This window comes from Mercurialis annua, linkage group LG2 (assembly GCF_937616625.2).
Source record: "Mercurialis annua linkage group LG2, ddMerAnnu1.2, whole genome shotgun sequence".
In the NCBI taxonomy this organism is placed as follows: Eukaryota; Viridiplantae; Streptophyta; class Magnoliopsida; order Malpighiales; family Euphorbiaceae; genus Mercurialis; species Mercurialis annua.
Window position 1 is genome coordinate 4,823,533 of NC_065571.1, and position 27,812 is coordinate 4,851,344.

General features: G+C 30.4%; 4 protein-coding genes across 4 annotated transcripts; 1 reads left to right on the forward strand and 3 right to left on the reverse strand.

The window, feature by feature from the left end:
• The first annotated feature begins 9,808 nt into the window (after nt 1–9,808).
• On the forward strand, nt 9,809–11,829 carry LOC126666697 (transcription factor MYB30-like). The gene is made up of 3 exons (XM_050359543.2): nt 9,809–10,029; nt 10,170–10,299; nt 10,916–11,829. The coding sequence occupies exons 1-3, from the start codon at nt 9,897–9,899 to the stop codon at nt 11,433–11,435; spliced, it is 783 nt and encodes a 260-aa protein (XP_050215500.1). The 5' UTR covers nt 9,809–9,896; the 3' UTR covers nt 11,436–11,829.
• Nucleotides 11,830–14,636: 2,807 nt separating this feature from the next.
• Nucleotides 14,637–16,876, reverse strand: LOC126666696 (malate dehydrogenase, cytoplasmic-like). Its single transcript, XM_050359542.2, has 7 exons — nt 16,733–16,876; nt 16,422–16,580; nt 16,117–16,292; nt 15,733–16,010; nt 15,504–15,639; nt 15,300–15,411; nt 14,637–14,930 (listed from the first exon to the last, which is right to left on the reverse strand). Exons 1-7 carry the CDS (start codon nt 16,773–16,775, stop codon nt 14,836–14,838), a joined length of 999 nt encoding a protein of 332 aa, XP_050215499.1. The 5' UTR covers nt 16,776–16,876; the 3' UTR covers nt 14,637–14,835.
• A 1,996-nt stretch (nt 16,877–18,872) lies between these two features.
• LOC126666695 (malate dehydrogenase, cytoplasmic) lies at nt 18,873–21,746 on the reverse strand. Its single transcript, XM_050359541.2, has 7 exons — nt 21,602–21,746; nt 20,703–20,861; nt 20,398–20,573; nt 19,900–20,177; nt 19,671–19,806; nt 19,468–19,579; nt 18,873–19,151 (listed from the first exon to the last, which is right to left on the reverse strand). Exons 1-7 carry the CDS (start codon nt 21,642–21,644, stop codon nt 19,057–19,059), a joined length of 999 nt encoding a protein of 332 aa, XP_050215498.1. The 5' UTR covers nt 21,645–21,746; the 3' UTR covers nt 18,873–19,056.
• Nucleotides 21,747–25,487: 3,741 nt separating this feature from the next.
• On the reverse strand, nt 25,488–26,032 carry LOC126669849 (protein SMALL AUXIN UP-REGULATED RNA 16-like). Its single transcript, XM_050363416.2, has one exon. It carries the CDS (start codon nt 26,006–26,008, stop codon nt 25,715–25,717), a length of 294 nt encoding a protein of 97 aa, XP_050219373.1. The 5' UTR covers nt 26,009–26,032; the 3' UTR covers nt 25,488–25,714.
• Nucleotides 26,033–27,812: the final 1,780 nt, after the last annotated feature.

Here is a 27,812-nt window from a genome sequence, read left to right on the forward strand (position 1 = left end):
TATTTTGTCAAAGGTAACCAACTTTTAAAGTCTTAATGTTAGTTGTTAGTTACGGAGGCGAGATTTCCACAACATCTCAATACAATTAGAGATACTTTAGTTATTCAAAATAGACTCACATTTGCAAATTATATTAACGTAATACATCTATTATGAGTTGGATAATTTGTGTATATAAACATAGCAGTCGATGGTGGCTGCACAAGGAAGCAGATTATAATATAAAACACAACTCTCTTACACTTTAGATTATACTGACATCATAAGTGAAATGTGAATGGGTGACTCTTTCATGCCGAAAATTAATGTAATAAAATAATACAGACTTCATTGTTTTCTCCAACTTGTCTTTATTCTTCACCAAATAATCTACAAAGTGGCTCAACTAATTAAATCAGTTTATAATTATTTACCAAGAAACCACTTTTGTTTTGGTGTAAAATATTCAAACGTGTTTGATTACAGCTAAAATTATAAAACATCCAATAGTTTAACAATTTAAAAAGTAAATATTTCATAGACAGTATTCAGAGAATTTTTCTTAACCAGTTTGTACTTCGTATTAAGATACAATTTTTTCTCGTTATTTATTTACTACAATAGATAAGATTTTTTTTTTAAATTAAATCCAATTTATAATGGACTACTCTCAAATGAATAAACTTGTTATATACACAAACATTTCTTGGTGCAATAACGTGTGTTTCAAGAAGATAGCCAACCGATTGTCTTGTATGAGATGCTCAAGTATTAGGGAGATTTAGTACTAATTGCTTTATTCATGTCTAATATTAATGCAGTTACTGATCCAAAGCTTCACTCAGCTTCTCCACTGCCAAGTAAGCAATCAGCCAGGTCAGCAATCCAAGTGCCTGCAGCATCTAGCTCGTGTGCCAGCTAATTAAAACAGCACGCTTATTGTGTTGATTAGCTTGCTGTTATCAGCTAACAGAGTTAGTTAGTATTAGTTATGTTAGCAGTTATTTTAACAGAAGATTCTTCTTCTGTTAGGCAGTTTATTTTCTGTTATCTCTGCTTGTCTATAAAAGCAGATTGATAGATCATTTTGTAACTTGATGATTAAGATTCAATAAAATCTTCTCCTTCTTCTTCTTATCTTCTTCTTCTTTCTTTTATTCTTCTCATTATGGTACCAAAGCTTATTCTCTGAATACTTCCGCAAAATTTACTCTGAAATTTGTTAAATCAAACAAGTTTTGAAGCAATAACAATGGCGAATCAGTACACAAGAGAACTGAGACCAGAAGAGTCTATGTCCAGTCCATATTTCCTTCATCCTGGTGAGAATCCTTCACTGAATTTAGTTCCTAATGTTTTGACTGGTAGTAATTACCATATCTGGTATAGAGCAATGAGAATGGCTCTAATTTCTAAAAATAAATACAAGTTTGTTGATGGAACCATTTCAGTCCCTGTAAAAACTGATCCTATGTATGAAATATGGGAGAGATGTAATAATATGGTGGTTTCATGGATCAGTAGGTCAGTTTCTAATGCAATTGGACAGAGTATTGGTTGCATAGATAATGCACTAGATATTTGGACTGATCTCAGAGAGAGATTTTCTCAAGGAGATGCTACTCGTATTGGTGATTTATATGAGGAAATATATGCTCTTAAACAGAACAGTTTGTCTGTGATTGAATACTATACGGTTATTAAGTCTCTTTGGGATGAAATGGATAATTTGAGACCAATACCAAGCTGTGTATGTCTGACTAAATGTGCCTGTGGAGTTACTGATTTGATCAGAAGGTATGTTGAAAATGATCATGTTATTAAGTTCCTGAAAGGACTTAATGAGAATTTTTCTCAGATCAAATCACAGGTTACAATGATGGAGCCTTTGCCTCCAATCAACAAGGTTTTTTCCTTGGTCAGTCAGTTTGAGAGACAATTGGGACTAGGACAGTCAGTTATGACTGAGTCTAATGCTTTTGCTGCTAGAGGGAATTTTACAGGAGAGAATTCTTATTCTAGCAATTCTAACTCTCATGATCAATCTGACAATGCTTCAGTTACAAATGAGGCTAATGTGTTCTTTGCAAAAGGAAAAGGAATCTTAGGAACTGGACCTAACTTCAACAAGAAGTTTGGATATTTCAATAAGAAGCAGCTGTGTTCTTATTGTGGAATGACAAATCACACAGTGGATATATGCTACAAAAAGCATGGTTATCCACCTAGATATCAATTCAGAAACAAGCACAGCAATTCTGTTATTCAAATTGACAATGCTGGAGCTCAGTCATATGCAGGAAACAACAGATCTTCTTCTACTGATTTTTCTCAACAGGAAATTTACAGAAATGAGCACAACAATCAAGCACCATTCCCTTTCACAACAGAGCAATATGCTAAACTCTTAGCTATGATTCAACCAACTGGATCAGCAAATACAGCTCCATCAGCACATGTCAACACTTTATCTGCTACCTTTAATCCAGACCACACAGCAGGTACTGTTGTTCATATTTGTTTACATGCTGCAGTTGATTTACATAAAAACTGGATTATTGATACTGGTGCAACAGACCATATAATCTGTTCCACTGAATTATTTGACACATACAAGTCTATTTCTGGTGTGAAAGTTAATCTTCCAAATGGACAGCAAGTTCCAGTCACACATATTGGATCTGTTAAATTGACAGATTCTTGGATACTTTATGATGTGCTCTATGTGCCTGTTTTCAGCTTCAATTTAATTTCAGCCAGCAAACTCACTAATAATCCTCATCTTTGCCTACTTTTCAATTCCTCCCATTGCTACATTCAGGATCTATCCAACTGGAAGATGATTGGACAAGCTGAAAAGAGGAATGGATTGTATCAGTTTCTTTTTCAAGAAAAATCAATCACTTGTAATAATGTTTTTTCTACTAAAATGTTTCATTCTCCAAATCTGTGGCATATGAGATTAGGTCACCTTTCTAGCTCTAGACTGAAAATTCTACATAAGATAGATCCCATTATTTCTTTCTCTCATAATTCTGATGTATGTGATTCTTGTCACTTTTCTAAACAGAAAAGACTATCCTTTCCAGTAAGTGAATCATGTACTAATGCAGTCTTTGATATGATTCATATTGATCTTAGGGGTCCTTGCCAAGGTACTTCAGTTAAAGGTTTTAAATATTTTCTTACTATTGTTGATGATTATAGTAGATATACCTGGGTTTTTCTATTAAAATCTAAAGCTGATTCCAGAATCAATATTCAAAATTTCCATTCCTTTGTTAAAACTCAATTCCAAAAGGACATCAAAATCATTCGTTCTGATAATGGTTTAGAGTTCAACATGACTGATTTCTTTCATCAGCATGGTATTTTGCATCAACAATCATGTGTTTATACTCCTCAACAAAACAGTATTGTTGAAAGGAAGCATCAACACATTCTCAATGTAGCAAGAGCTTTATTTTTTCAATCATCTCTTCCTATTTCTTTGTGGCCAGAATGTATTCTTCATGCAGTTTACATTATCAATAGAACTCCCTCTCCTGTCATTTCCAATAACACTCCTTTTTTCAAACTCTATAACAAACAACCTTCTTTTTCACACATTAGGGTCTTTGGTTGTCTAGCTTTTGCTACTAACACTCATTCTCACAAAACAAAATTTGAAACTAGAGCTTACAAATGTGTTTTCTTAGGATTTCAAACTGGAATCAAAGGTTATAAACTTCTAAATCTTCAGACTAAACAGGTTTTTCTCTCAAGAGATGTACATTTTTATGAAACAATTTTCCCTTTTTCAAAAGAAAAACATACTGATACAACTCTTTCAGCTACTCCTGGTCAGAATTCTTTTATGTTTGATGATTTCCATTCTCATACATCTGATACTCATGTAGCATCACCACCAAACTCACCTTCTATGAATAATCCTTGGTCTTTTCCACCAGCAACTGATATTACTCAACAGACTCTTCAATTCCCAGATTCTGTATTCACTACTAATGATTTTCCTGTCCTTAGAAAATCAACAAGAAATATCAGTTTGCCAACTTATCTCAAGGATTATACTGTTTCATTACCTCCTACAAATGCTTCAAAATTTAGCTCCACCCCACACACCCTAGCCAATGTCATTTCTTATTCCCATTTATCCAAATCCCATCAGTGTTTTACAAACAGTTTGGCTGTTCTTCAAGAACCTGCAACTTACAATGAAGCAATTCAATCTGACTGTTGGAAGCAGGCAATGCAGGCTGAAATAAATGCTCTTAATCATAATCACACATGGGACATTACAGAATTACCAGCCAATAAACATGACATTGGGTGCAAATGGGTGTATAAAAGAAAATATAAGGCTGATGGCTCTGTAGAAAGGTGCAAGGCAAGGTTAGTTGCCAAGGGTTTTACACAGCAGGCTGGCATAGATTTCTTGGACACTTTTTCTCCTGTTGCCAAGATGACAACAATCAGGACTCTACTTGCTTTGTCAGCCATTCATAACTGGCATCTATTCCAACTGGATATCAATAATGCTTTCCTTCATGGGGAGCTACATGAAGATGTGTACATGAAGTTACCACAAGGATTTGAGTCTGCTCATCCAGGTCAGGTTTGCAAGTTAAAAAAAGTCCATTTATATGCTTAAACAAGCCAGCAGGCAATGGAATGCCAAGCTCACTCATGCCTTACTTCAAAAAGGATTCAGTCCTGCTGCTTCTGATCCTTCTTTGTTTGTTAAGCAAACAAACACAAGCTTCATAGCTTTACTGGTATATGTGGATGATGTTATCATTGCCAGTAATGATCTGGTTGCTGTTCAAGAGATAAAAGATTTCCTACATCATCAATTTACCATCAAAGATCTTGGTAAGCTGAAATATTTTCTTGGCTTTGAAGTTGCTAGAACATCAGCTGGAATCAATTTGTGTCAAAGAAAATACACACTTGATTTGCTTACAGAAACAGGCCTCCTTGGTGCAAAACCTGCTCCTACTCCTATGCTGAAAACTTCAAAAATTTCTTCTGCAGACAGTGAGTGTTTGCCAGATAATACTTTGTATAGGAAACTTGTGGGAAAACTACTGTATCTGTGCAATACTAGGCCAGACATATCTTATGCTGTGCAACAGCTTTCCCAGTATCTTGACAAGCCAACTCAGCTTCACTTAGCTGCTGTTTATAGAGTATTGAAGTATCTCAAAGGAGCTCCTGGTAGAGGTATATTCTTGTCAGCAGCCAGCACTGTGCAACTCAAAGGATTCACAGATTCAGATTGGGCTGCTTGTATTGACAGCAGAAAGTCTATATCTGGTCTTTGTATATTTCTTGGATCATCTTTGATTTCTTGGAGATCAAAGAAACAAAGTACTGTTTCTAGATCCAGCTCTGAGGCAGAGTATAGAGCACTTGCTTCTGCTACTTGTGAAATCCAATGGTTACTTTATCTGCTAAAAGACTTGGGGCAGCTTCATTCTCAGCCAGTTCTGGTTTACAGTGATAGTCAATCAGCAATCCAGTTAGCACATAACCCTGTCTATCATGAGAGAACCAAGCATATAGAAATAGACTGTCATCTCATTAGACAGAAGATCAGTGATGGTGTTATTCATTTATTGCCAGTTTCCTCTTCTTCTCAACTGGCAGACTGCTTTACAAAGCCACTATCTCCTCATCTCTTTGATCTTAATATTTCTAAGCTAGGCATGCTTGACATCTTTCATGCCAGCTTACGAGGGGGTAATGCAGTTACTGATCCAAAGCTTCACTCAGCTTCTCCACTGCCAAGTAAGCAATCAGCCAGGTCAGCAATCCAAGTGCCTGCAGCATCTAGCTCGTGTGCCAGCTAATTAAAACAGCACGCTTATTGTGTTGATTAGCTTGCTGTTATCAGCTAACAGAGTTAGTTAGTATTAGTTATGTTAGCAGTTATTTTAACAGAAGATTCTTCTTCTGTTAGGCAGTTTATTTTCTGTTATCTCTGCTTGTCTATAAAAGCAGATTGATAGATCATTTTGTAACTTGATGATTAAGATTCAATAAAATCTTCTCCTTCTTCTTCTTATCTTCTTCTTCTTTCTTTTATTCTTCTCATTAAATATACCATTGGAAAAATCTTTTTTAAATTAATTAGAACGAGTCATTATCTTAACAGTATGGCGTGAAGTGAAGAAATTACAACCACGAGACGTTAGTTAATATTCACAATCATAAATCAACAATAAAATAAAAATTTATACATTATTAAAAAGTAAGTTAAAATATAAATCGATTGAGATATTATGCTAATGTGTAAATAATTTTTTGATGCCAATGGGTAAATTATAAACATTATATGTGGTTGTAATTTTTTATTTCTATGAATTAATGATTTAATAATTAAAAAGATAAAGATACGGAGATCTAATGAATTTTACAGCTAGTGTTTACTAATAGTGAGCTATATGTATAGCTAGTGTTTACTAAAATAAAGCACATGTAGAAATACAATTTTTTTGCCATACACATCCCATTTAGGACATCCTTGATTATGATATAAATTTCATTTTGCCTCTAATATTTATTCATAGTACACAAAATTGAATAAGATATTTTTGCCTCTTATCCTATTTTTCAACAAAGAAATTTTAGTTGAACTTTCTAAATCACACATGTGGTTTGGGTTTCAATTTAGACCCAATTGAAGAGCGCCATATAATACAAATGGCAGTCATGAGGGATGTTGGAAAAGTAAACTAATATCAAAAAATACATAAAATTAATATATACCTATATATTAAATGAGTGGCACATAAATATAAATATCTAAACTAAGAGAACGATATTTAGGGGCGCATATTCGACCGGTTCGGTTCAATTTATTCAAAACAGATTTAATCGGCCTATAAAATGCTTAAAACTAAACCGACCAAAGATTGCATCTTATTTGAAAACAAACCGAGAAAAAATAAATAGAAAATATCTAAACCAAATTAAACTTAATAAGTCGGTAAATCGATTGATTTAGTTAAAACCGACAAAATTATAAAGAATAATTATAAAAAAATTGGCTATGCAATCAGTTTGTTAATAAAACCAAACCGATTATAAACTAAACTTATCACCCAACTGAATTGACCGACCATCATCAGTTCAGTCGGTCGGTATATTTACCTACCCCTACAATATTCCCCTAATGATATTTTGATCTTCATAATTAACTTTTCTATCATTATACTTAAATGTGGTGTTGATATGTATTTTCCAAATAATATTAATATTAAAATAAAAAGCCTTATGGTATTTGACTAGCATGGGCCCCATGATGACCAAAATATAAGAGATTTAGGAAATTAATTAAATAAGGGTACATGTGGAGTCTGAAGTAGACCCCAAATACTAAAGTTTTCGGCTTATGCTAAAACATATAAATGTTTGTTGGACCATTTTGATCAAATTAAAACAATAGATAGGATTAAGTCAACATATGTGAACTTCCTGGATCTAACCTATGCCCGTACACTCACTGCCACTTGCCATTGCCATTAGGACCGAGCAAAAAACCGAACAAACCAAACTCAACCGAAGTTTGTTGTTTGGTCGGTTTACGATGAAAACATTATGGTTCATTTCTAATTTGAAAATTTTGAAGTTTGGTTAACAGTTCGATTTAAGAGGTTGTAAAACGGAAATAACCAAAAAACCAACCGAATAGGACTTTTCCAAAAAAAATTAAAGATTTTTTTGACTTTTAATCTAAATTTTGGAGTTTTTTTTGTTATTTTACCAAAAAAAATATTAAGATGTTTATTTAATTTTTAAAATAAATCCAAACTGAAATTTAAAACCGAAAGAAACCGAACCGACCAAAAATTTCGGTCAAAAAATAGTTTGGTGAAAAAAATTGGCTACTTAAGCCATTTACCTTCCATTATTGATAAAAATAAAATTTAGCTATTAAAATATAAAAAATTAAAAGTTAAAAGCCAGTGGCAAAGCCTCATGAATAATATAACCCCTTAATTTTTTTTTTAAAAATAAATAAAATTATTTTTAATTAGATATTATTTAGCACAAAAATAATATCTCGATACCCTTAAATTCAAAGAATTCTAAATTTACAAGTTTTATATACTAATATTAGTATATTTTATCTTATTTCATTTCAATTTATGGCTACACCGCTATATAAAAACATTATAGAATGTCACATTTTAATATTTATGCTTGATATCATGATTCAAGTTAAAACACAAAAATCAAAATAAATTGTCTCGGTCTGACTTTGTTTTGGTAGGTGATGGATCCAGAATAATGGAAATCAGAATATTATGAACCGAGTCCGGTGATTCGCCCATCGAGGCGAACCTCGAGACTCGCCAAAAAAAGATATATTAAAGACAATTAAGGTCATAAAAATTCTATATGGATTCGCCACAATAAACAGAAGACTGAATCCTATGAGATTCAGTAATCAGATTCGGATATGGATATTCAAAGATCTAAAAAGTTGGATATTAATAATAAAAGAAGATTCTGGAAGACTTAGATCTTTTAAAAGAATAAAGAAATACATTTCTATTCGGAGTCCTACTCCTATTCAAGAAAGATAACCTTATTTAGGAGATCTATTCCTAAATAAACTCCATGACTATTTGAATTCATATGTCAAATAGGAATATCTTTCCTATTTGAACTATACAAGATATTCATTCACTACTACTATATAAAGATGGTGAGATATGCCTAAACACACAGCATATATAAACTATAATAATTTAATATTTTCTTAAACTCAATACTGACTCAATTATAGGAGTGCCCATCGGACGACCACCCATCCGATGAGCAGTCTAACCCTTATATTTTACAAGTCAAAGACTATCAAAGAAGATTCATAACCCGTCACGAAGCTGATCCATCAGTAGTAAATGGAAATATTCAAGATGTACATCAATGTCTTTTACATATATATATATATTTGGGACACTAGTAATCTACAATACTGATTCAAATAAAGCACATAATATAACTTCTGTTCTTAGTTTTTTTCTTTCCTTTTGTTTTCGCTTTATCCACTTGCAATTCCTGTTTCTAAAATCAAATTATGTGTACCAATCACTGTCCACAAGTGCTCTCCAGTTTGGAGAATGACATTTTTGACCTAGTTTCAAGTACTTGCATTTTTTAATACCTTTATTTGTTTAAAGTATATATGTCAAAAATATCCACACCCATTTGCACATAAAATCATTGTGATCTATTTACAAACAAAAGAAAAATACGGTACTACAATTATTGGTTTTATAAAATTTACGAAATGTCTCAAAACAAAGGTTAATTTAAGCTAGATTGATTTACTATAAGTAATGGTTTATATATTATTACTCAATATTTTAAATGTATGAACGATGTATCTTTTGTAAGTAAAAAGTGAAAAATTGAAAACAATAAAAAAATACATGTCAAACCAAACATTCAATGAAATTGGATTATAATTATTAATTACTATTAATCTATTATAAACAGGACAAAATTAAAAATTATTAGGCTCATAAGCACTCAATTGATTTCTTGTTTTTGTGCTATCCTAATTGTTCACTACTAAAGCAGTTAGTCTAATAAAAATTATAATTAAATAATAAAAAAATTGACTAACCTAATATAATCTTGGTTTATGTGTGAACCAGTCTCCTTCCAGGAAATATCAATATCCTTTAATCATTACACAAATATACAGTTTAATTTGAATATGGTGTTAGACTTTTCTTTGTAACAAACAGTACACTGTATATCTTTTAACTTTTTCTGCTAAATTTGCATATAAATAGCCACCATTATTTGGTATTTCAAAGACTAATTTAGCCAAAGACATTAAAAAACAAACAAAAAAAAACTAAGACTGAGTGTGTTATTCTAAAGATCAAGAAACGATAATGGGGAGAGCTCCTTGCTGTGAGAAGATGGGTTTAAAGAAAGGGCCATGGACTCCTCAAGAAGATCAAATCTTGATTTCTCATATTCAAATTTTTGGTCATACTAATTGGCGTGCACTTCCTAAACAAGCTGGTAATTAAACTAAATAAATTCTTCGTAACCCTAACCCTAATTAGAAGAGAGAGAGAGAGAGTGATTAAAACATTTATTTTTTTTGTATATTTCCAAAAATGTATTATCAGTGAATTTAAATATGTTTTTGTGTTCTATAGGTTTGTTAAGATGTGGAAAAAGTTGCAGACTTCGATGGATAAACTACTTGAAGCCAGACATTAAAAGAGGAAATTTTACTCAGGAAGAGGAGGAATCTATCATCAAATTGCATGAAATGCTTGGCAATAGGTATGAATTTTGTTACTATTTGCTTCAATGATCTGATGTTTGCGTGCTAACGCGTACAATAAAAATATCTTGCTCGACGAAAAATTCATTAAATATAACACAAGAACGATATGGTTTCTCTTTTTTCCCAAATTTTATTCCGTGTCATTTGATATATGTTAGACTGGTCATGCTCTAAACGAGCCAAAGATAAATTTGGCAATACTCGGAAAAGTATTGGACTAGATTGACAAATTTTAAAGATTATGGTATATTTATATATAGTAAATGGATAATAGATGTTAATAGATAGATTAAGTTTTTCTTAAACAAATCATAATATTAGAATGTTTTGGACATTAGTTATGGGTTATTTTTCATTTTTAGACTTGAAAGATTCTGTATTTTGGATTCGAGCAAACTATGAAATTAATTAAATAGTAGTGACGACTTGCATGCAGCTAATATAGTTATATACGTCCATAATCAATTTGGGATATAATTGTTATGTATTTCATGCATTGACCTAATTAATTTATCACAACCAAAAATTATGGTTTTAATCCAACATGCTATACTCTAATTCAAGAATATCAAATTCTTTCAAAATGATTCTAAAATAGCTATATAATTGCAGGTGGTCAGCAATTGCTGCGAAATTACCAGGCAGGACAGATAATGAGATAAAGAATGTCTGGCACACCCACTTGAAGAAAAGGCTAAAACGAAGGAATGAGTCCAATAACGTCTCATTATTACCAAAATCAGATAATTCAAATATTTTTACCACTCCAAAACTAATTGAAATTTCACCAATGTCCCCTCAGCCTTCTTCGAGTGACATTTCGACACTGTCGGAAACTTCGATTGTCACCTCGGAAACAAACAGTGCAAGTTTAACCACGAGCGAAAATATGGAATCGTCATCTGATGAGAACATGACTTCATCATTTCCGTTGATTGATGACGAGTTTTGGTCAGAATCAGAATTAATAAGCATGGGGTCAAATTTTTTTGATGAATTACAATTTGATCAGTTTCAAGGAGAAACTATGGAATCGGGCTACTTTGGGAACGATCAAAATATTATTGATAACGAAATGGACTTTTGGTACAATGTTTTTGTTAAATCTGGCGGCATAGGGGAATTACAATAATTTGGAGGAGGAAATGAGTACTTTTTACAATGCAATTTGACCATTAACAAGGAAAAAACTTACAAAAGGTGTAAGTAGTGGGCCAAATTGGTCCAAAAAGAAGAACCATTATCATCCATTGACAAAATCACATAATAAGCAAAATCTTAAAAATCTAATGATGAGAAATGCTTTGATAAAAGCCATAAAGAAGGCATGATTTTTTAGTGAGGAGGGAGATTAAAGATTAGAGATTAAATTAGGGAGGGCATAAATAGATTAGAAGTTCATTCAAATTGTTAGCATTCTTATTCATTGAATGTAAATTCATGAATCTTGTAAATATTGTACCGTATAAATATATTAATTGCAATCAAAATTATGCTTATATAAATTGAGAGAGAGTTTCAATTTTTCTTTCTCTGGAATAAGATCTATTCTTAATCTCTTGTAGTTCTTAGTAAAATTTAGTTTAGTTTTTTACTAAATGAATTAATATATCCAAAACGACAACAAAAATTGACAGTATATCATCAACTAGTCGTAAACCTTGTGTATTTATGCAGAATCAAATTAATATTTATTTAAATAATAAATTTATTCAAACGTATATATAAAAATGTGAAAAAATTCATATCAAAACTAATAAATAAAAATCTACTTTAATATTGATAATAAATTATTTAAAAGTATTGACTATCTCTACTATTATTACTCTTTTAATAATACCTTGTATATTAGATAAAATCAAATAAACTATAACGTTAGGATAATGAAAATTAAATAAACAATTTATATAAAATGTGAACTTGGAAATTTTTTACATTAATTTTATTTTTAAAAATTAATATTCGATAAAATAAATGATTTATAGATATAGGAAGTTAATATATAATAGAACACTTTTATATGTAGAGATTAAAAATTAATATAGATTAGAATACTTATTAAAATAAATATAGTTTAAATAAGTGATTTAAAAGATATTGACCATCTCTAATATTAATAAAATAATAACTTTTATATTTAGTAAAAATCAAATAAATTTAAATATTAAAATAATAAAAATTAAATAAATATTTTATCTAAAATGTGAGCTTGTCAAAATTCTAGATTAATTTTATTTATAAAGATTAATATTCAATAAAATGATTATTTTGTATAAATTATAAGTTAATATATTTTAAAACACTATTATGTGTAGAGATTAGAAGTTAATATAGATTAGATTACTCATTAAAAATAAATATAATTTAAATAAGTGATTTAAAAAATATTGACTATTTTTAATATTAATACTCTTTTAATAATAACTTTTACATTGGATAAAAATTAAATAACTATTTTGTTAAAATATTAAAATTAAATAAATATTTTATATAAAATATGAGTTTTTCAAAATTTCACTTTTTTTAAGGATTGATATCTAATAAAATATATTATAACACTATGATTTGTAAAGATTAGAAATTAATATATATTAGAACTCTCATTAAAATAAATACAATTCAATAAACAATATAAAAAAAAGTTAGTAATATAAAAATATTAAACTAAGTAGTTTAAAAGAATATTTTGTGTATGTAAGGCGATCTGCGAATCAGGCCGTGCATGTATTAGCGCAGTATGCCCGTTCCATGTCAGGTCATCAGGATTGGTTTAGCCAATTTCCTGAATTTCTTACAGCTGTTATCGCTACTGATTTGATCTAATACATTATCGAATTTTTCTTGTCAAAAACAAAAGTAGTTTAAAAGAAGTGGGAACTCATGAGAAGCTCTTTTAGTTCTCTCAATTATATAAGTATATATATTTAGTCCATCAATTTTGTAATTTTTAGCAATTATATTCAAACAATAAATTAAAAAAATGAGAATTCTAATTGATAAAAATAAAATAAATTTTAGTCCTGACTTGTTTTATGATAAATTAGTAAACAATTGGAAAAAAAATTAGAAAATTGTCAATCCAATTTTATCATTTTTTTGATGTTATTAATTTTTTTATGAATTTTTTTATGTTATTATCAAAAAAATTAAAAATTAAACACAAAAAAATCTCTAAATATGTCATAAAAATAACTTAAAATATTGTATCATACCTTATTTTTATCAATTACACCCTTCATTTTTTGTATTTGGTGTTTAGTTTTTATTGACTCAAAACATAAAATTATTAAACCAAATTGTCACAACTTTTTATTCAATAAATAATTATCAATTATGTCACAGTTGTGGATATATTATTTCATTTTATCTTTTTTTTATATTGAAATTATTTAAAATTGTAAGATTATGAGTTTAAATGTTTAATTATATTTCCGTTTTTGCTTGTAATCACAGTACAGAAAAATTAAAATTGATTTTGACTGCATTAATCAAGAGATGAAGTTAACAAGTACATAAATCTGATGTACATCTCGCGGGATAACAAAAAGGGTATATAATTCCAAATGAACAATCAATTATTCATAAGAGCATTTCATACTGTATATTTATTTTCAGTTTATAAATATGTGGTACCACAAAATTTATGAAATACTCTTATTTATGGCGGAGGAATACTAATAGTTAGAAGAGAACAGATATAGATCCATTCCATGATTGTTTTCTTTTTAAAAAAAATCAGTGTAAAGTAGTTTTCTCTGGCTTAATCGGCCAAATTTTGGAATTTTATAGTCCGGCTAGAAAAGGATATCATAGACAGTAGCGGAATCAAAAATTTCGCCCAAATTAAATTTTACCTAACCATTTAGGTAATTTTCCTGGAATCATGGGCTTAATATTTATCTAGCTATAATTTCACTAGTAATTCTACATTTTTTTTCAAAATTGTCAAAAATATTTAAAAATTTCTAAAAAGAATTGATGACAGACCGAGCTAAAATCTACCCAGACTTAAGGTGGTTCCACCCGTTACTATAGATGTTGATGTATTGAATAGCATGAAGAAAATCGTAGAAGGGGGTGATTTCACCTTTTTTTACTTTTGTCTATGAAAAAATGAATTTTCAGAAAGTTCTTGAATGAAAATATAACAGGAAACTGACCTCCAATTGCTACTTGTAAGATCTTAAGATTAAAAAATTTAATCATCTCAGTACTTGCAAAAATTTACGCAAACGATAGACTACCTTGATTTAACCACAACCCGAAAATTGTGAAGTTCCGTTTCGTAGAGAGTTACGAGAGTAATCAAGTTTGTGAAAATAGATGCAATGCGAAAAAGAAAAACCACATCAGTATTATTGACCGAAGAATATCAGATATTCTAAAATGATCTGAAAAGCATAGCAGAGTATTCAAAACATAGTTTCTCAATTGACAATGGTTCATTACTAAGTAAACAACTGCCTTATTCAAGAATGCCTGGCACAAAAGACTTGTTATTAATGCTAGCCTTGGAAATTAAGTCCCGGCATTTACGAGAGACATGAGTGAGCAAGAGCCCTCTCGTCGGAAAGTTCTTCTGCGGACAAATCCAACTTCTTTCTCGAAAAGTCATCAATGTCAAGTCCTGAGCAAACATTTATGAGTAAAGTGGCATAAATTTAAAAAGGTTGTTAGAAATTCAAAATGAATTGGTTATATGACTGCATTACATAAATAAAGCACATAAGGATAAAATCTAGTACTACTCAAGGATCAAATTATAACGAGAGAACAAGTTCTACATGTTATTTTGTACGGAAACTTCTTGAATTTAATGTTTCGGTATTTCATTTCATTGCTGAAAACGCTTTTGAAACTCCAAATCACTATATGTATAGCATTTTCTTATTAGAAAATATTGTTACGCCGTTTTTTGTTTCAGCGTTTCTTTTTTCGTGTTGAGCTATATAGACTGTAGTTATAGCACTACTGCATACGCAACATGTATAGTTACCCGGAACAATTGTCCACTCTCCATTTTTGCAGGTGACGGGGAAAGCATAAATCAGCCCGGCTGGTATACCATATGAGCCGTCAGAGTAGACCCCCATGGAGACCCAAGTGCCCTACAAGTGAAGCCAAAGACAAGAAAATTGGATCCAACAGCTATCTACTCTAAACAATGCTGTTGAACAAATTGAATAAAACCGAACCATACCTCAGGAGTTCCAAGAACCCAATCACGAATGTGATCACAAGAAGCACTAGCAGCCGACAGTGCACTTGAAAGCTTTCGAGCCTTGATGATTGCAGCACCGCGCTGCTGGACTTCAGCGATGAACTCTTTACGCAACCTTCAACCAATAAAGACAATCAAATAAGCATTTCCACAGAATATATTAAATTAACCACACTTGAACAGAAACATAGTTTCTTATATATGATACCATTCATCGTCATTAACAAGCTCTCGTACAGATTTCTCCCCGGACGGAGTTTTGACAGTAGCGTAGTTAACATCAGGGTACTGAGTCGACGAATGATTCCCCCAAATGATCACATTCTTAACATCAGAGACTGGAACGTTCAATCTCTCTGAGATTTGGCCAAGTGCCCTGTTTTGATCTAGCCTAGCTAGGCAACTAATGTTTTTTTCGGACATTGATGGGGCGAATTCCTTTAGAATCAACGCATTAGTATTTACAGGATTAGCAACAACCAGAACCTGTGTGACAGAGGAACAATAAGAAACTATAAACACTTAAACATAAATATACATATTTTTTCTACATTAACTAGAGTGGGAATTAACAAAGAACTAGCTTATATACCTTGCAATCAGAGGCTGCGTGCTTCTCTAAAGCAGAAGCCTGAGACTTATAAATTGCAAGATTTTTAGCCATGACATCTTTCCTCTCCATTCCTTCTTTTCTAGGGAAACCACCAACCATGACTGCAATACTTACTCCGGTGCACGCCTCAACAACATCAGTTGTAGCAACAATGCCTAAAAACAAGTAATCGAACTTTACGGAGGCAGTTTTAGATTAATTGAAATTTCATAGAGAACTTTTCTCTTTCGTTTTTCCAAATTTCGGTAGTCTTTGAATCAACAAATGATTGAATGCCTGATTACCTTTAAGAAGTGGAAAAGCAGCATCAACTAACTCCATTTTGACCCCATTTAAGGAGTCAAGTGCAGGTGGAATATCAAGCATATGGAGTATCACTGGCTGGTCAGGTCCGAGCATCATTCCTCTAGCAATCATTGGCACAAGTGCATATCCAATTTGCCCTATTAACAGAACAAAAATTACATACGAAGTGATGATAATGTGTATAAGCACCGAGCAGCATTCTGCTAAAACCGTGAGTTCAACTCCTCCCACAAGTGCTCGGTTATTAAAGAGAAGTGTTAAAACTGAAAAGGATTATGCATTGACTTACCAGCAGCTCCAGTGACGAGAACACGAACTGGTTCTTTGGCCATTGATGGAAATTGAAGAAGAAGAAGAAATTAAAGTAAGAACACTTAGCTAAAAGAGAAAGAAAACAGGGGAAGTGAGAAGAAGGTGATGGGTTTATAAAAGGAAATGAAATGATATGTCTTGTAGTATTTAAAAAAATCTGACAGAAGGTAGTGGTAGTGGTGACTGGTGAGAGGGGCCATAATAATTGCCTCGTTGTTCTACATTTCATCACATTTTTTGTTTTGTTAATAAACAATAATGGCGTTCTTTCGCATAAAATAATGGAGGCTATTTTGGAAAATGTGGAGGCTAAAAGGCACGTGTAGAACCTCAGGTTAGACTCCAAATGTTATTTTTTTATTCTGCTTCTATTTCTACCAACAACGATTAATCCAAACCGGTACTGAGATGTTGATCGGAGATTAAGTTCGAATTTTAATGGTGACAATGTACAGAGTTTATTCCGTTTGTTAGGCTGTGCTTGGATCTCTCGGATTATAATTTATATACTGCTGCTGAGTATTGAATTTGGATATGGATTTCAAAGTAGCTATAATTACAGGGAACATTTCATAGTGGCAAAAAAAGAGCTAATATTTATCATTTAGCTTTATGGGACTTTAATAATATTTGTGATTTTCTGATTGGGAGCATATTTTAGTCTATGTATTTGTCCACTATTTGATATTGAATCCCTAGACTTTTAAGTGTGAGCTTTAAATCTTTAATTTTTTATTTTCTTAGACATTAATCCATTCATCGCCAAAATAAAATAAATGTACTTCATGCACTATTAGTGCGAGATAATATTTTAATTCTTTTTCATCCTTTAATAGTAAGTCCTACACTAGTTTTTTCGATCTTAGAAACATTTTTAGAGACGGCAAGACTTAGGTGATGTTTGATAACACTGAAAATTAAGTGCTGAAAATTAAGTGTTGAATTTTAAGTGTTGAAAATAATAATTGCTGATTTTGTTAAGTGCTGAACTAAATAAGTCCGTTTGATAACCGCAAGTCAGCAAAAACTGAATATTATTGAAATTACTATATTTACATATAAAACTTTTAAAGATTAACTACTTTAAAAATAAATTATTAAATATAAATAATTTTTAAAATATAAATAAACAATTTTTAAAATTATTATGAATATTACACATATTATAAATAAAAATTATAAATTTTAGTTGCATATGTTGATAATTAGTCTTTAAAAATATGATACTCCACTTTAACTTGAAAATTAGTCCTTAAATAAAATACTAGTTTTTAGAACTCTGAAAAACCGTTTAAATCTGATAATCAATGTTGTGTATTACATCTAAAGTTCAAATAATATTTAAGAGCGGATATATCAAATAAATGACATATAGACTATAAAAACAAAAGTAAAGATAGAAAATATAATATTCATAATAAAAAATATATTAATTTGCAATTTTAAGTGCTGATTAGAGTATAATACGCTCATTGTGATGTTAAAAAATAGTAAAAAAAATTAATATATGTGAGATAAAATATTTTTATTCATGAGTAATATTTAAAAATAATAAGAATATAAAGTTTATTTAATGATAAAACTAATATTTAATAATTTAATGTTTTTAGTAAAAATAATAAGTCAAAATTTTTGACTTATTATTTTAAGTGATTTTTTTGACTTAACTGAATAAATTAAGTTTAACTTTTTTAGGTTATCAAACCAACTTAAAACAATTAAATGCTTGAAACATTAATTTAAGTAATATCTGTAAAATTAAAAGTGTAAAACTCAACTGACAAATGCAAACACAAATATTTGTTATACCTTTCCGTTATAGTTATATAGTTTTACACTACTTGATTGCTATCTCTTCATTAAAATAATGTATACTAATTTAGAGTACACAATAAAATTAATCCATAACCATTAACTTAGAAGTACTACTATAATGATAAATGTTAGGAAAAATTACATAAATGGTGTCTTGACAGTTCTCTTTTTAATTTTTTTAATGGTGTTTCAAATTTTTAAAAGCGTATCAAACAATTTTTTTTTAAGAGTTGACAATATCTAAATTTAATTTGAAGGGACCAATAGTACTGGTGCACATAGAGATGATGAGACATGTAAAATAAATAACCATGTGAAATTATCATAATTGTCCCAACAATTCATCATATAAGAAGTAGCCAACTCAAATTCATTAAAGCCATAAACAAAGTAAAATTCAAAATACAAAGGCTTTATTCAAAACTGTAACTATGCCTCGACGAGGAAAACGTCGATTGAGGCCCACTTGCTACACCATTGATGCACTTACGAGAGACATGAGTAAGCTAGAGCCTTTTCTTCTGAAAGTTCCTCTGCGGTCAAGTCCAATTTCTTCCTTGAAAATTCATCAATGCTGAGCCCTATACCACATAACAATAATAATAACATATACGCGAGCATCGAGGGAACTTGCAGACTAGTTTTGAGCATGTTGATTTCAGAAAAGACTAAATGATTAATTATCTTTATTCAACGTGGCCCTTTGCATTCTTAAAAGTACAATAATTAAATTTAGTTTTGTTACCAAATAAGAAATGAGAAAGTAATTAAAACATAATAGCAATTGCACAAACAAATACTATGTATTATACTGTTATATACCAGGAAAACATAATAAAGAGAAAGCTACTTAAATGAGTTAATAACTGAGTAACTACTTTGTTTGCAGATGGTTACCTTGAACAATTTTCCATTCCCCACTTTGGCATGTGACAGGGAAAGAATAAATCAACCCAGCTGGAACATTGTATGATCCATCGGAGTAAACTCCCATGGAAACCCAAGTGCCCTACAAGTCGAATAACAAATTATATAAAAGATCAGAAAAAATGTAAGCAAACCAAAAGTGAATCTGAAAAGATGAGGCAGTATTGCCAAACCTCAGGAGTTCCAAGAACCCAATCACGAATGTGGTCACAAGCAGAACTGGCAGCTGAGAGTGCACTTGACAACTTTCTAGCTTTGATGATTGCAGCACCACGTTGCTGGACCGTAGAGATGAAACCTCCATGCAACCTTCAATTAATAATAAAAAATTAATACTAGAGCTTCAATATTTTCACAAAACATATCATCCTACTATAACATGGAGAGTATAGTGATTAATACCATTCATCATCATTAACGAGCTCCTTGACAGACTTCTCGCCAGATGGTGTCTTCACTGTCGCATGGTTGACATCAGGGTACTGAGTTGATGAATGATTTCCCCAAATTATGACATTCTTAACATCAGAGACTTGGACATTCAATTTTTCTGAGATTTGACCAAGTGCCCGGTTATGATCCAACCTGGTCAGGCAAGTAATATTTTTCTCAGGGATGGATGGAGCAAATTCCTTTAAAATCAGTGCATTTGTGTTTGCAGGGTTGGCGACAACCAGAACCTGAGATAGAGGAGGCAAGACAAAAGATTAAACCACAATTACTACAATAACGTAAATAAACTGGCAACTGAAAATTTCAAGCATCTAACGCAAAATGTTACTGCTCGTCCTTTTATTAATCACAACATGTGTAAAAAAATGTTTTATCTTCTTAAAGACCATTTTTTACTTGAATTCAGAGTTCAATTTTTCAATTTTTAGCACAATATATTGCAATTACCTTGCAATTAGCAGCAGCGTGCTTCTCAAGTGCAGAAGCCTGTGAATTGTAGATTGAAACATTTTTTGACATGACATCTTTTCTCTCCATTCCTTCTTTCCTGGGGAAACCACCAACCATGACTGCAATGTTCACTCCAGTGCATGCCTCAACAACATCCGTTGTAGCGACAACACCTGACAGAAAATAATATCAGGATTAGATCATATGTCACAATCATACGCAATTGATTCCTTACAGAGCCCAACAATGTTAATCAACCTCTTTTCAGATTTTGTTAAAGGAAATTAGAGTCGGATAGATACCTTTGAGAAGTGGAAAAGCAGCATCCACCAACTCCATCTTAACACCATTCAATGCCTCAGCTGCAGGTGGGATATCAAGCATGTGGAGGATCACAGGTTGGTCAGGACCAAGCATTACTCCCCTAGCAATCATGGGAACAAGGGCATATCCAATTTGTCCTGCAAAATTCATCATCGCACCATTATCATAGTGTTTGGGAAGTGTAAAATGCAAGGATTCAAATGAAGTCAGTTCAATTCTATTTAGTCAAGTGAAGTAGCTGGCAAAAGGGTCAAAATTGTTGGAATTCAACTCTAGTCGAGCATACAAAATACCCAAATTCTAAACCTCTCCTTGTTATCAAACAAACCCACAAGCAAACGGTTGCAATTTTACGTTATAAAAGATCAAAAATTGGAAGAAAACAAAACACTCCATTTAATAAGCTGTGAATTTAAAGTCAACATTCATACAGAATAATAAACTACTAGATTGTGGCGCACAAGCACAATACGATAAGATCAATGTTTCAAAATTATATCCTAAGTAAATCCACAATTACTGATTATTAACATTGTAACCAAAGGGACTCATCAGTCATCACTGTTATAGTGTTATACAGCCAACCAAATCATTTAACATCACTGTTACTTCAGATCGGTAAGCGCCAAGCAAATATAACTCACTCAATTAAACTAATAGAAACTGAAATCAAACTTAAATGTGATCTAATCAATACAAATCACAGACAGTGATCCAGAGTCTAAAATCTAGCCAATCAACATTAGAAATAATAGATCTGAATCGTAAAACAGTGTTAAGTTAACATAAGATCAAAATCAAAGGTTAAACAGACAACAATTAGTAACAGATCTGAGTGTTAAAAACAGTTCAAAAAAATTAAATCATTTTGAAGTACCTGCAGCTCCAGTGACAAGAACGCGAACTGGTTCCTTCGCCATTGATAGAGATCAAAGAAACAACTGATTAAGGATTGGTAATAGCAACTGAGAGTAGATTAGTTTTGATCGGCTTACAAGGAGAGTACGAAGCGACAGTATTTATGTTATGTTGTTGCAGGTAATCCACAAGAAACGACTTCGTTTTAAATAAATTTTTTTTAGTTTTTTTTATAAATGTATATTATCTATTGCCTAAGAGACGTTAGTTTTGGGGATGGAGGGGCCCATGGTATGGAAGCGTGCGTACGTGTGACGCATAGCCGTTGAGATTCGTTTGATGATGCAGATGATGACACGAATCATGCTTGTATAGACATTTAATAGGATGCAAAATTATTATGAGCCAGAATATATTTTAAAATTCACATATTTATCTCTTTTAATAATTTTTAAATTTTATTTTTACTGATAATTTAATTTTTTTGTCTATTTTTTAGTATAAATCAGTTAAACTAAAAAATTAAATAAAAATAATCAAAACAATTATATTTTTAATATATACTGGTAATTTAACAGCTTCAATTTAATTTTTATTATTTTAAAATATTTTAAAACTAAAAAAATATAGTTTTTTTTAAATTTAATTTTTTATTTCAAAATTAAGTGAAAAACAATAAACAAAATATAAACAAAAGAAGTAAATATTATATAAATTGAGTTTATTAAGGCATCAAATTTTAAAAGATTATAATTATACTTTAATTTTGTTTGTGTTTATTAAGGCATTGAATTTTAAAAAATAAATTTAAGAAATAACTTGATATTGACTTTTTTCATTTTAGTCCTTCGATAAAGTTTACTAACACAAATAAATCAATGAATAGAATGATTAAATTGTTAAAAAAAACTGAAAGGTCATATTTTATCAATTATCAAAAAAATGCCATATTTTATTTGATTTTTAAATATAGAAAACAAAAATATGAATGGTAATATATATGAAATTTCTTTATGATAATTTGCTCGGTCCATGGTACTAATCAGTGGCGGAGTTACGGCAAGGCGGAGTCGGTGTCGTAAAGACTTCTGCTACGAAAAAGGTTGTGATGAGAAACCCTTAATTTTTCGTGCTCTTACCACAGTTAAGCGATCTTTTTCAGATAATTCGTCCAATTCAAAGATAGCCTCTTACCACAAACTTCTTGAGAGATGAATAGGATACACCTGCTACGCCTTAATTTGTGAACGTCGGCGCCGATTAGTTTTTAGATTTTTGAAGAAGACGAATTAGTTTTTGACAGTTTCGTCGTCAGGTATAGTTGCATAGTTTTCACATTTCTTAATATCCATTAGGATAACTTTTACTTTTAAGATAGGTTTTTCAAAAATATAAATCAATCTTTTTTATTTTTTTGGGCTCAATTAAACTCTTATGTTTTTAAAATTAAATAATTAAACTCTTATTATTTTAAAATCGAACATATAAATCCTTTTATTTTACTTTTGGGACACTTACCCTCTCAAAGTTTCGATAAATATTTGAAACATTAAAATTATTTTTGAATTTTTTTTCTATATGATTATGAGAGACATGTCAGCTATTAACGAATGTTTTTAATAGTATTGGACGAAATGGGTTATTTGTTCAATTTGAAAATAAAGAGCGTTCAATTATATATAAAAATAAATAAAAAGGTTTATCTGTATTTTTGTGAAAATTATGAGTATTTTTTGTACTTTTTCCCTTTAAGATATTAAAATGAGTCATGGCCCATGAAAGCCCATTAAAAAAAATAAAAAGGGACGATGACAAAAGTACCTAAAATTTTAAAAATATTTACAAAAGTACCTGTAAACTTTTTTTATTTACAAAAATACGACTGATTTAAAATTAATTACAAAAGTATCAAAAAATGAAAATTAATTACAAAAGTACGATTTGTATAATGTCGGTATAATTATGGTATAATTTTGGAATATTAAAACTATAAATCAGATAATTTAAAAATAATATTTGGTTTATTATTGGTATAATTTCAGTATATTTTTGGTATATTTATTATAAATTTTTATATATATTTTCTAGTTGATAACATGTATTTTTTTTTATGTGTATTTTTCACTATAGTTGGTAATGAACTAGAAAATTTGTATACTCTTGGTATACTGATGGTATAATTTTGGTATATTATTAATTTAATTTTCAGTATACGATTTGATGTAATTTTGGTAAATTTTTATTTAATATTAATAAAATCTCAGTATGTATAATGTTGGTATAATTTTGGTACAATGTTGATATAATGTTAGTTTATTAGTATACTAACATTATACCCACAGTATACACCGTATGTTTGATATTATTTTTTATTTTTTTGTACTTTTGTAAATATTATTAATATTTTTGTAAATGAAAAAAGTCAACATATACTTTTATAATTATTTTCATTTTTTTTGGTAAATGGTGTAATTTCCTCAAATAAAAAACCCATAAACAGAAACCAAATAATACTTTTTTTTTGTTTTTTTTTACCGTGGTAGAATCTAATTACGTTAGTAGTTAGTGGTTAGTAGTTAAATTTTCATTTTTAATTCGGCCTTAAACACTGGCCCTACTGAGACTCAAAACCGAGATCTCATGAATGCACTGGAGCGCCTTAACCACTTGGGTTAGGCCTCACTGGCAAACAATACTATTCTCTTATATACTTTGATTTTTATTATAGAATTATAACTTTTGTTTTCCTTATAGAATTATAGCTTAATTACACTAAATTGTATATATTGATTTAACAGTAATAAATGATGAATTTAAACTAAAATAAGTTAGGATTTTATTAATATTAATTAGTAACTTAAACTTATTTATTGATAGTTGACAAATTAATTTATTATTATTAAATAATTTTTTAATCTAGAATTTTTAATTCTTATATATTTTACATAAGTGAATTAGATTATTAATACTCAAAAAATAATATTTAACAAATAATATGAATAAATCGATGTAAATGTAAATAGAATTATTTGAAATGGTTGGATAATTATTTTTTAATTTTTTAAAAGTTACTTAATCTAAAAATTTGAAACAATACACCGTTTCGCAAGAAAAATAATTTCCACCGTCTTCAAACAAGTATCCCAGCTGGTATGTGAAAACGGGTACATGCCGGCAACAACTCCATACTGTAAGTGGAAGTGTTTTTTAATTCTTTTATCTGCAATTTTAAGCTTTTAGTTTTCTTCAACAATTGTTAAAGCATGAGAAATTGTGCATTTAATTACCAGATAGAAAAAGAATTTTCAACTAAAATTGCTTATTTCTTAAACTATATTGCGTAGATTTTCTATATATTTTTTGCACTTCTATTTTCCATTTGATCTCTGTTTATCTTACGAGAAAATTAAAAGATTATCATTTTGCAGGTACGAACCAGAAAACGGCAGGGACAAACGACTACAGTGGAAACGAGGAGAAGAAGAAATGGAAAAAGTGCATAAAAATCCTTAACTCTAGTTTTCAATTTAATATAATTTGTAAATTTTTAATTTAATTGACATGTGAATGACATAATTGACAGTCAAAATTATTAAAGTTTTAATCCGAGATATGAGGTAAACATTAAGGTCATTTTTAAACTTCTTTTCCAAAAAAAAAAAGTTAATGATGCAGGTATTTCACTCTCGCGAGGTGCGATTAGAGGACGGGGGATTTGATACGCTTTGTCAAAGGTTGGAGTTTTTTTGTTCGGTTTTCTTAGAGTTAGCTTTTTTGACACTTTGTGCCAACTTAATGGGGTGAATTGATCCTTTATTGATTTTATAAGAAGCAAATATGAAACTTGTCCATTTTAATTTCCCTCCATTACAGAAAACTAACAGAATAGTCGAATATACTCGAAATGCCTGAACATTAAAGAATTTGAATTCGAATCCATAATTTAAATTACAAAGCCCAAGAGAGCTTCTCATTATTATCAACCCTTTGAAAAAAAAAAAGAATTGACCCTATATGATGACTACTTTAAACAATGGTGAGTACTGAGCTGTACTTAGGTTTACAAGAATTGAAAATATATACAGTAATTTCATTTTCATCTTATGAGTACTGCTAAAGAGTGAAAAAAAACTTATTCACATGGAATAGCAAGACCCTGCAAATCATGTTTAAATCCATACTCTTCTTCAGCCCTCTGAAGCAAATTCTGAAACTCAGGATGATCTAGCCATGATAACGGAATAATTTGTCGGCTTCTATTTTCACCCACGTACACCGCAAAATGACCTTTCGGTACATCATAAGGAAGATCTTGCTGATGATGATGAGGATCAAACCCATTCTTCTTACCAAAGTTTGAACATCTTTTAAGAATTTGCTTTAGAGCTGCTGTTTGAGGACTCGTGTTTGATTTTTTTATAGCCATGATTTGTAGTAGTAGAAGAGAGGAGAGAATTCAAATTGGATGATTGAAATGGAGTTGGCTAGAGAAGTATTTATTGGGGGAAATTTAAGTTAGGTTTAGGGGGTTTAAAACATTGAAGGTTGATGAATTTTGTCCTAATTTTAGTGTTAATAAATTTAACCAAAAAAATTGATGTGTAACTAAAACACTCGCCATATCACAAATCACATGTATTTCGATTCCGGCTATATCCGTTTTTTTCGTTCATATTTCACTAAAGTATCAACCGTTAATCAACGTATTAGAATTCAGTAACTTTAAAAATAAAAATCAATTTTGGATATCCTTATTGGAATTAGAATAAAGTTTAGTCACAACTCACCCTTAATACTCCCTCCGTCCCACTCTAATTGACAAAATATGGAGTTTTTGGTGTCCCATTCTAATTGACAAAACTAACATAACTATAATTTTATTCTTTAATTTTCCATCTTTACCCTCATTTAAAACCATGTCTTTTATGGAAAATGGTGAGTATTTAATGAAAATTTGTCTAATATATACTAATAGCATTAATTAGCTCCATTATCAATAGAAGGGTATATAAATAATTTTCTATGTCATTTATTAACTTGTCTTGGTTATTGAAATATAGTTATTTTGTCAATTAGAGTGGGACGGAGGGAGTATATTTTACCATTGGTTTGGTTTAGGGGTTTGAAACAAAGACATGTGAGTTGTTAGGATTTAGGAATGAGAGCAAATTGAGAAGAATTTTAATAGAAGTAGAGTTTCAAAGCCAATGAGGGTTGTCGCCTCCTTCAAAGACATCAATGATACACTTTCTCTCTTTTCTTTTCCAACTTTTGTCTTAATAGTGTCATTTGGTGGACCTTTTTTGAGTTCTATAGTTGTAAAAAAGTTATTGGGTTTACTAATATGTGTTGTCCCTATTGTGCCTTTTCTTGCATAACATTTTATCCAATCCACCCACGTTTCTTCATTTTCTCATATTAATTAGCGTTAATGTCAAAAAAAATCACGATCTTTATACGTTTTCTCATTTTAATTATGAAGTTTAAATTTTTTCATTTTCATACACGAACTACCATTTTTTCCCGAATTCATACACGGTGCTGAGGTGACACTCATTCATTGGTGTAAAATGACCTCCACCTCAGCGAATTACACCAATAGAGCCGTGACACTTCAGCACCGTGCATGAATTTGAGAAAAAGTGGTAGTTCGTGCATGAAAATGAGAAAATTTAAAGTGCATGATTAAAATGAGAAAACATGTAAAGTTCGTGAATTTTTATAACATTACCCCTATTAATTACTAGTATAAAAAACATTTCTTATCTATTTTGAAATTACCTAATATTTAAATGTATTTATTATAGACCAAAAGTTTGGAAAATATTTAATCTTCATTATCCTTCTTTTATTTGAAATTCTGATTATTTTATTTTAATTTCAAACAATTTTTAAAAAATTCTTCTCTCCCATTTAAATTGATAGACAATTTTTAACAAACAACATTATATTAAATAACACGGATTAGGCGCTCGTAGTGACTAATCTTTTTTATAATCTTTTTGTTTTTTCCTTGACAAACATTGCTTTGATAGATGTTATTATGTAAGTCGAATTCATATATTTAATATTTTTATAGGGTAAAGAAGGATTAAAATGCCGTTATTAGATATCGTAAAATTGATGATATCCACGAAGAATTTAATTGTTTGTACACATGATTTTAGAGCTACTCAATCAGCTATGATAATAAGTGCATTTTCAAGGCATTATTTTACCGCTTTTTGCTG

What these genes read in the sequence shown, in the direction of transcription:
- LOC126666697 (XM_050359543.2), top strand. Translation starts at nt 9,897, where the DNA reads ATGGGGAGAGCTCCTTGCTGTGAGAAGATGGGTTTAAAGAAAGGGCCA. An exon ending in TGCACTTCCTAAACAAGCTG is followed by an intron (nt 10,030 to 10,169) that starts GTAATTAAACTA and finishes TGTGTTCTATAG; the next exon opens with GTTTGTTAAGATGTGGAAAA. An exon ending in CATGAAATGCTTGGCAATAG is followed by an intron (nt 10,300 to 10,915) that starts GTATGAATTTTG and finishes ATATAATTGCAG; the next exon opens with GTGGTCAGCAATTGCTGCGA.
- LOC126666696 (XM_050359542.2), bottom strand. Translation starts at nt 16,775, where the DNA reads ATGGCCAAAGAACCAGTTCGTGTTCTCGTCACTGGAGCTGCTG. An exon ending in TCTCGTCACTGGAGCTGCTG is followed by an intron (nt 16,581 to 16,732) that starts GTAAGTCAATGC and finishes TTCTGTTAATAG; the next exon opens with GGCAAATTGGATATGCACTT. An exon ending in AGAGTGGACAATTGTTCCGG is followed by an intron (nt 14,931 to 15,299) that starts GTAACTATACAT and finishes ATGTTTGCTCAG; the next exon opens with GACTTGACATTGATGACTTT.
- LOC126666695 (XM_050359541.2), bottom strand. Translation starts at nt 21,644, where the DNA reads ATGGCGAAGGAACCAGTTCGCGTTCTTGTCACTGGAGCTGCAG. An exon ending in TCTTGTCACTGGAGCTGCAG is followed by an intron (nt 20,862 to 21,601) that starts GTACTTCAAAAT and finishes TGAATTTTGCAG; the next exon opens with GACAAATTGGATATGCCCTT. An exon ending in ACGCTGCTGCTAATTGCAAG is followed by an intron (nt 20,178 to 20,397) that starts GTAATTGCAATA and finishes CCTCTATCTCAG; the next exon opens with GTTCTGGTTGTCGCCAACCC.
- LOC126669849 (XM_050363416.2), bottom strand. Translation starts at nt 26,008, where the DNA reads ATGGCTATAAAAAAATCAAACACGAGTCCTCAAACAGCAGCTCTAAAG.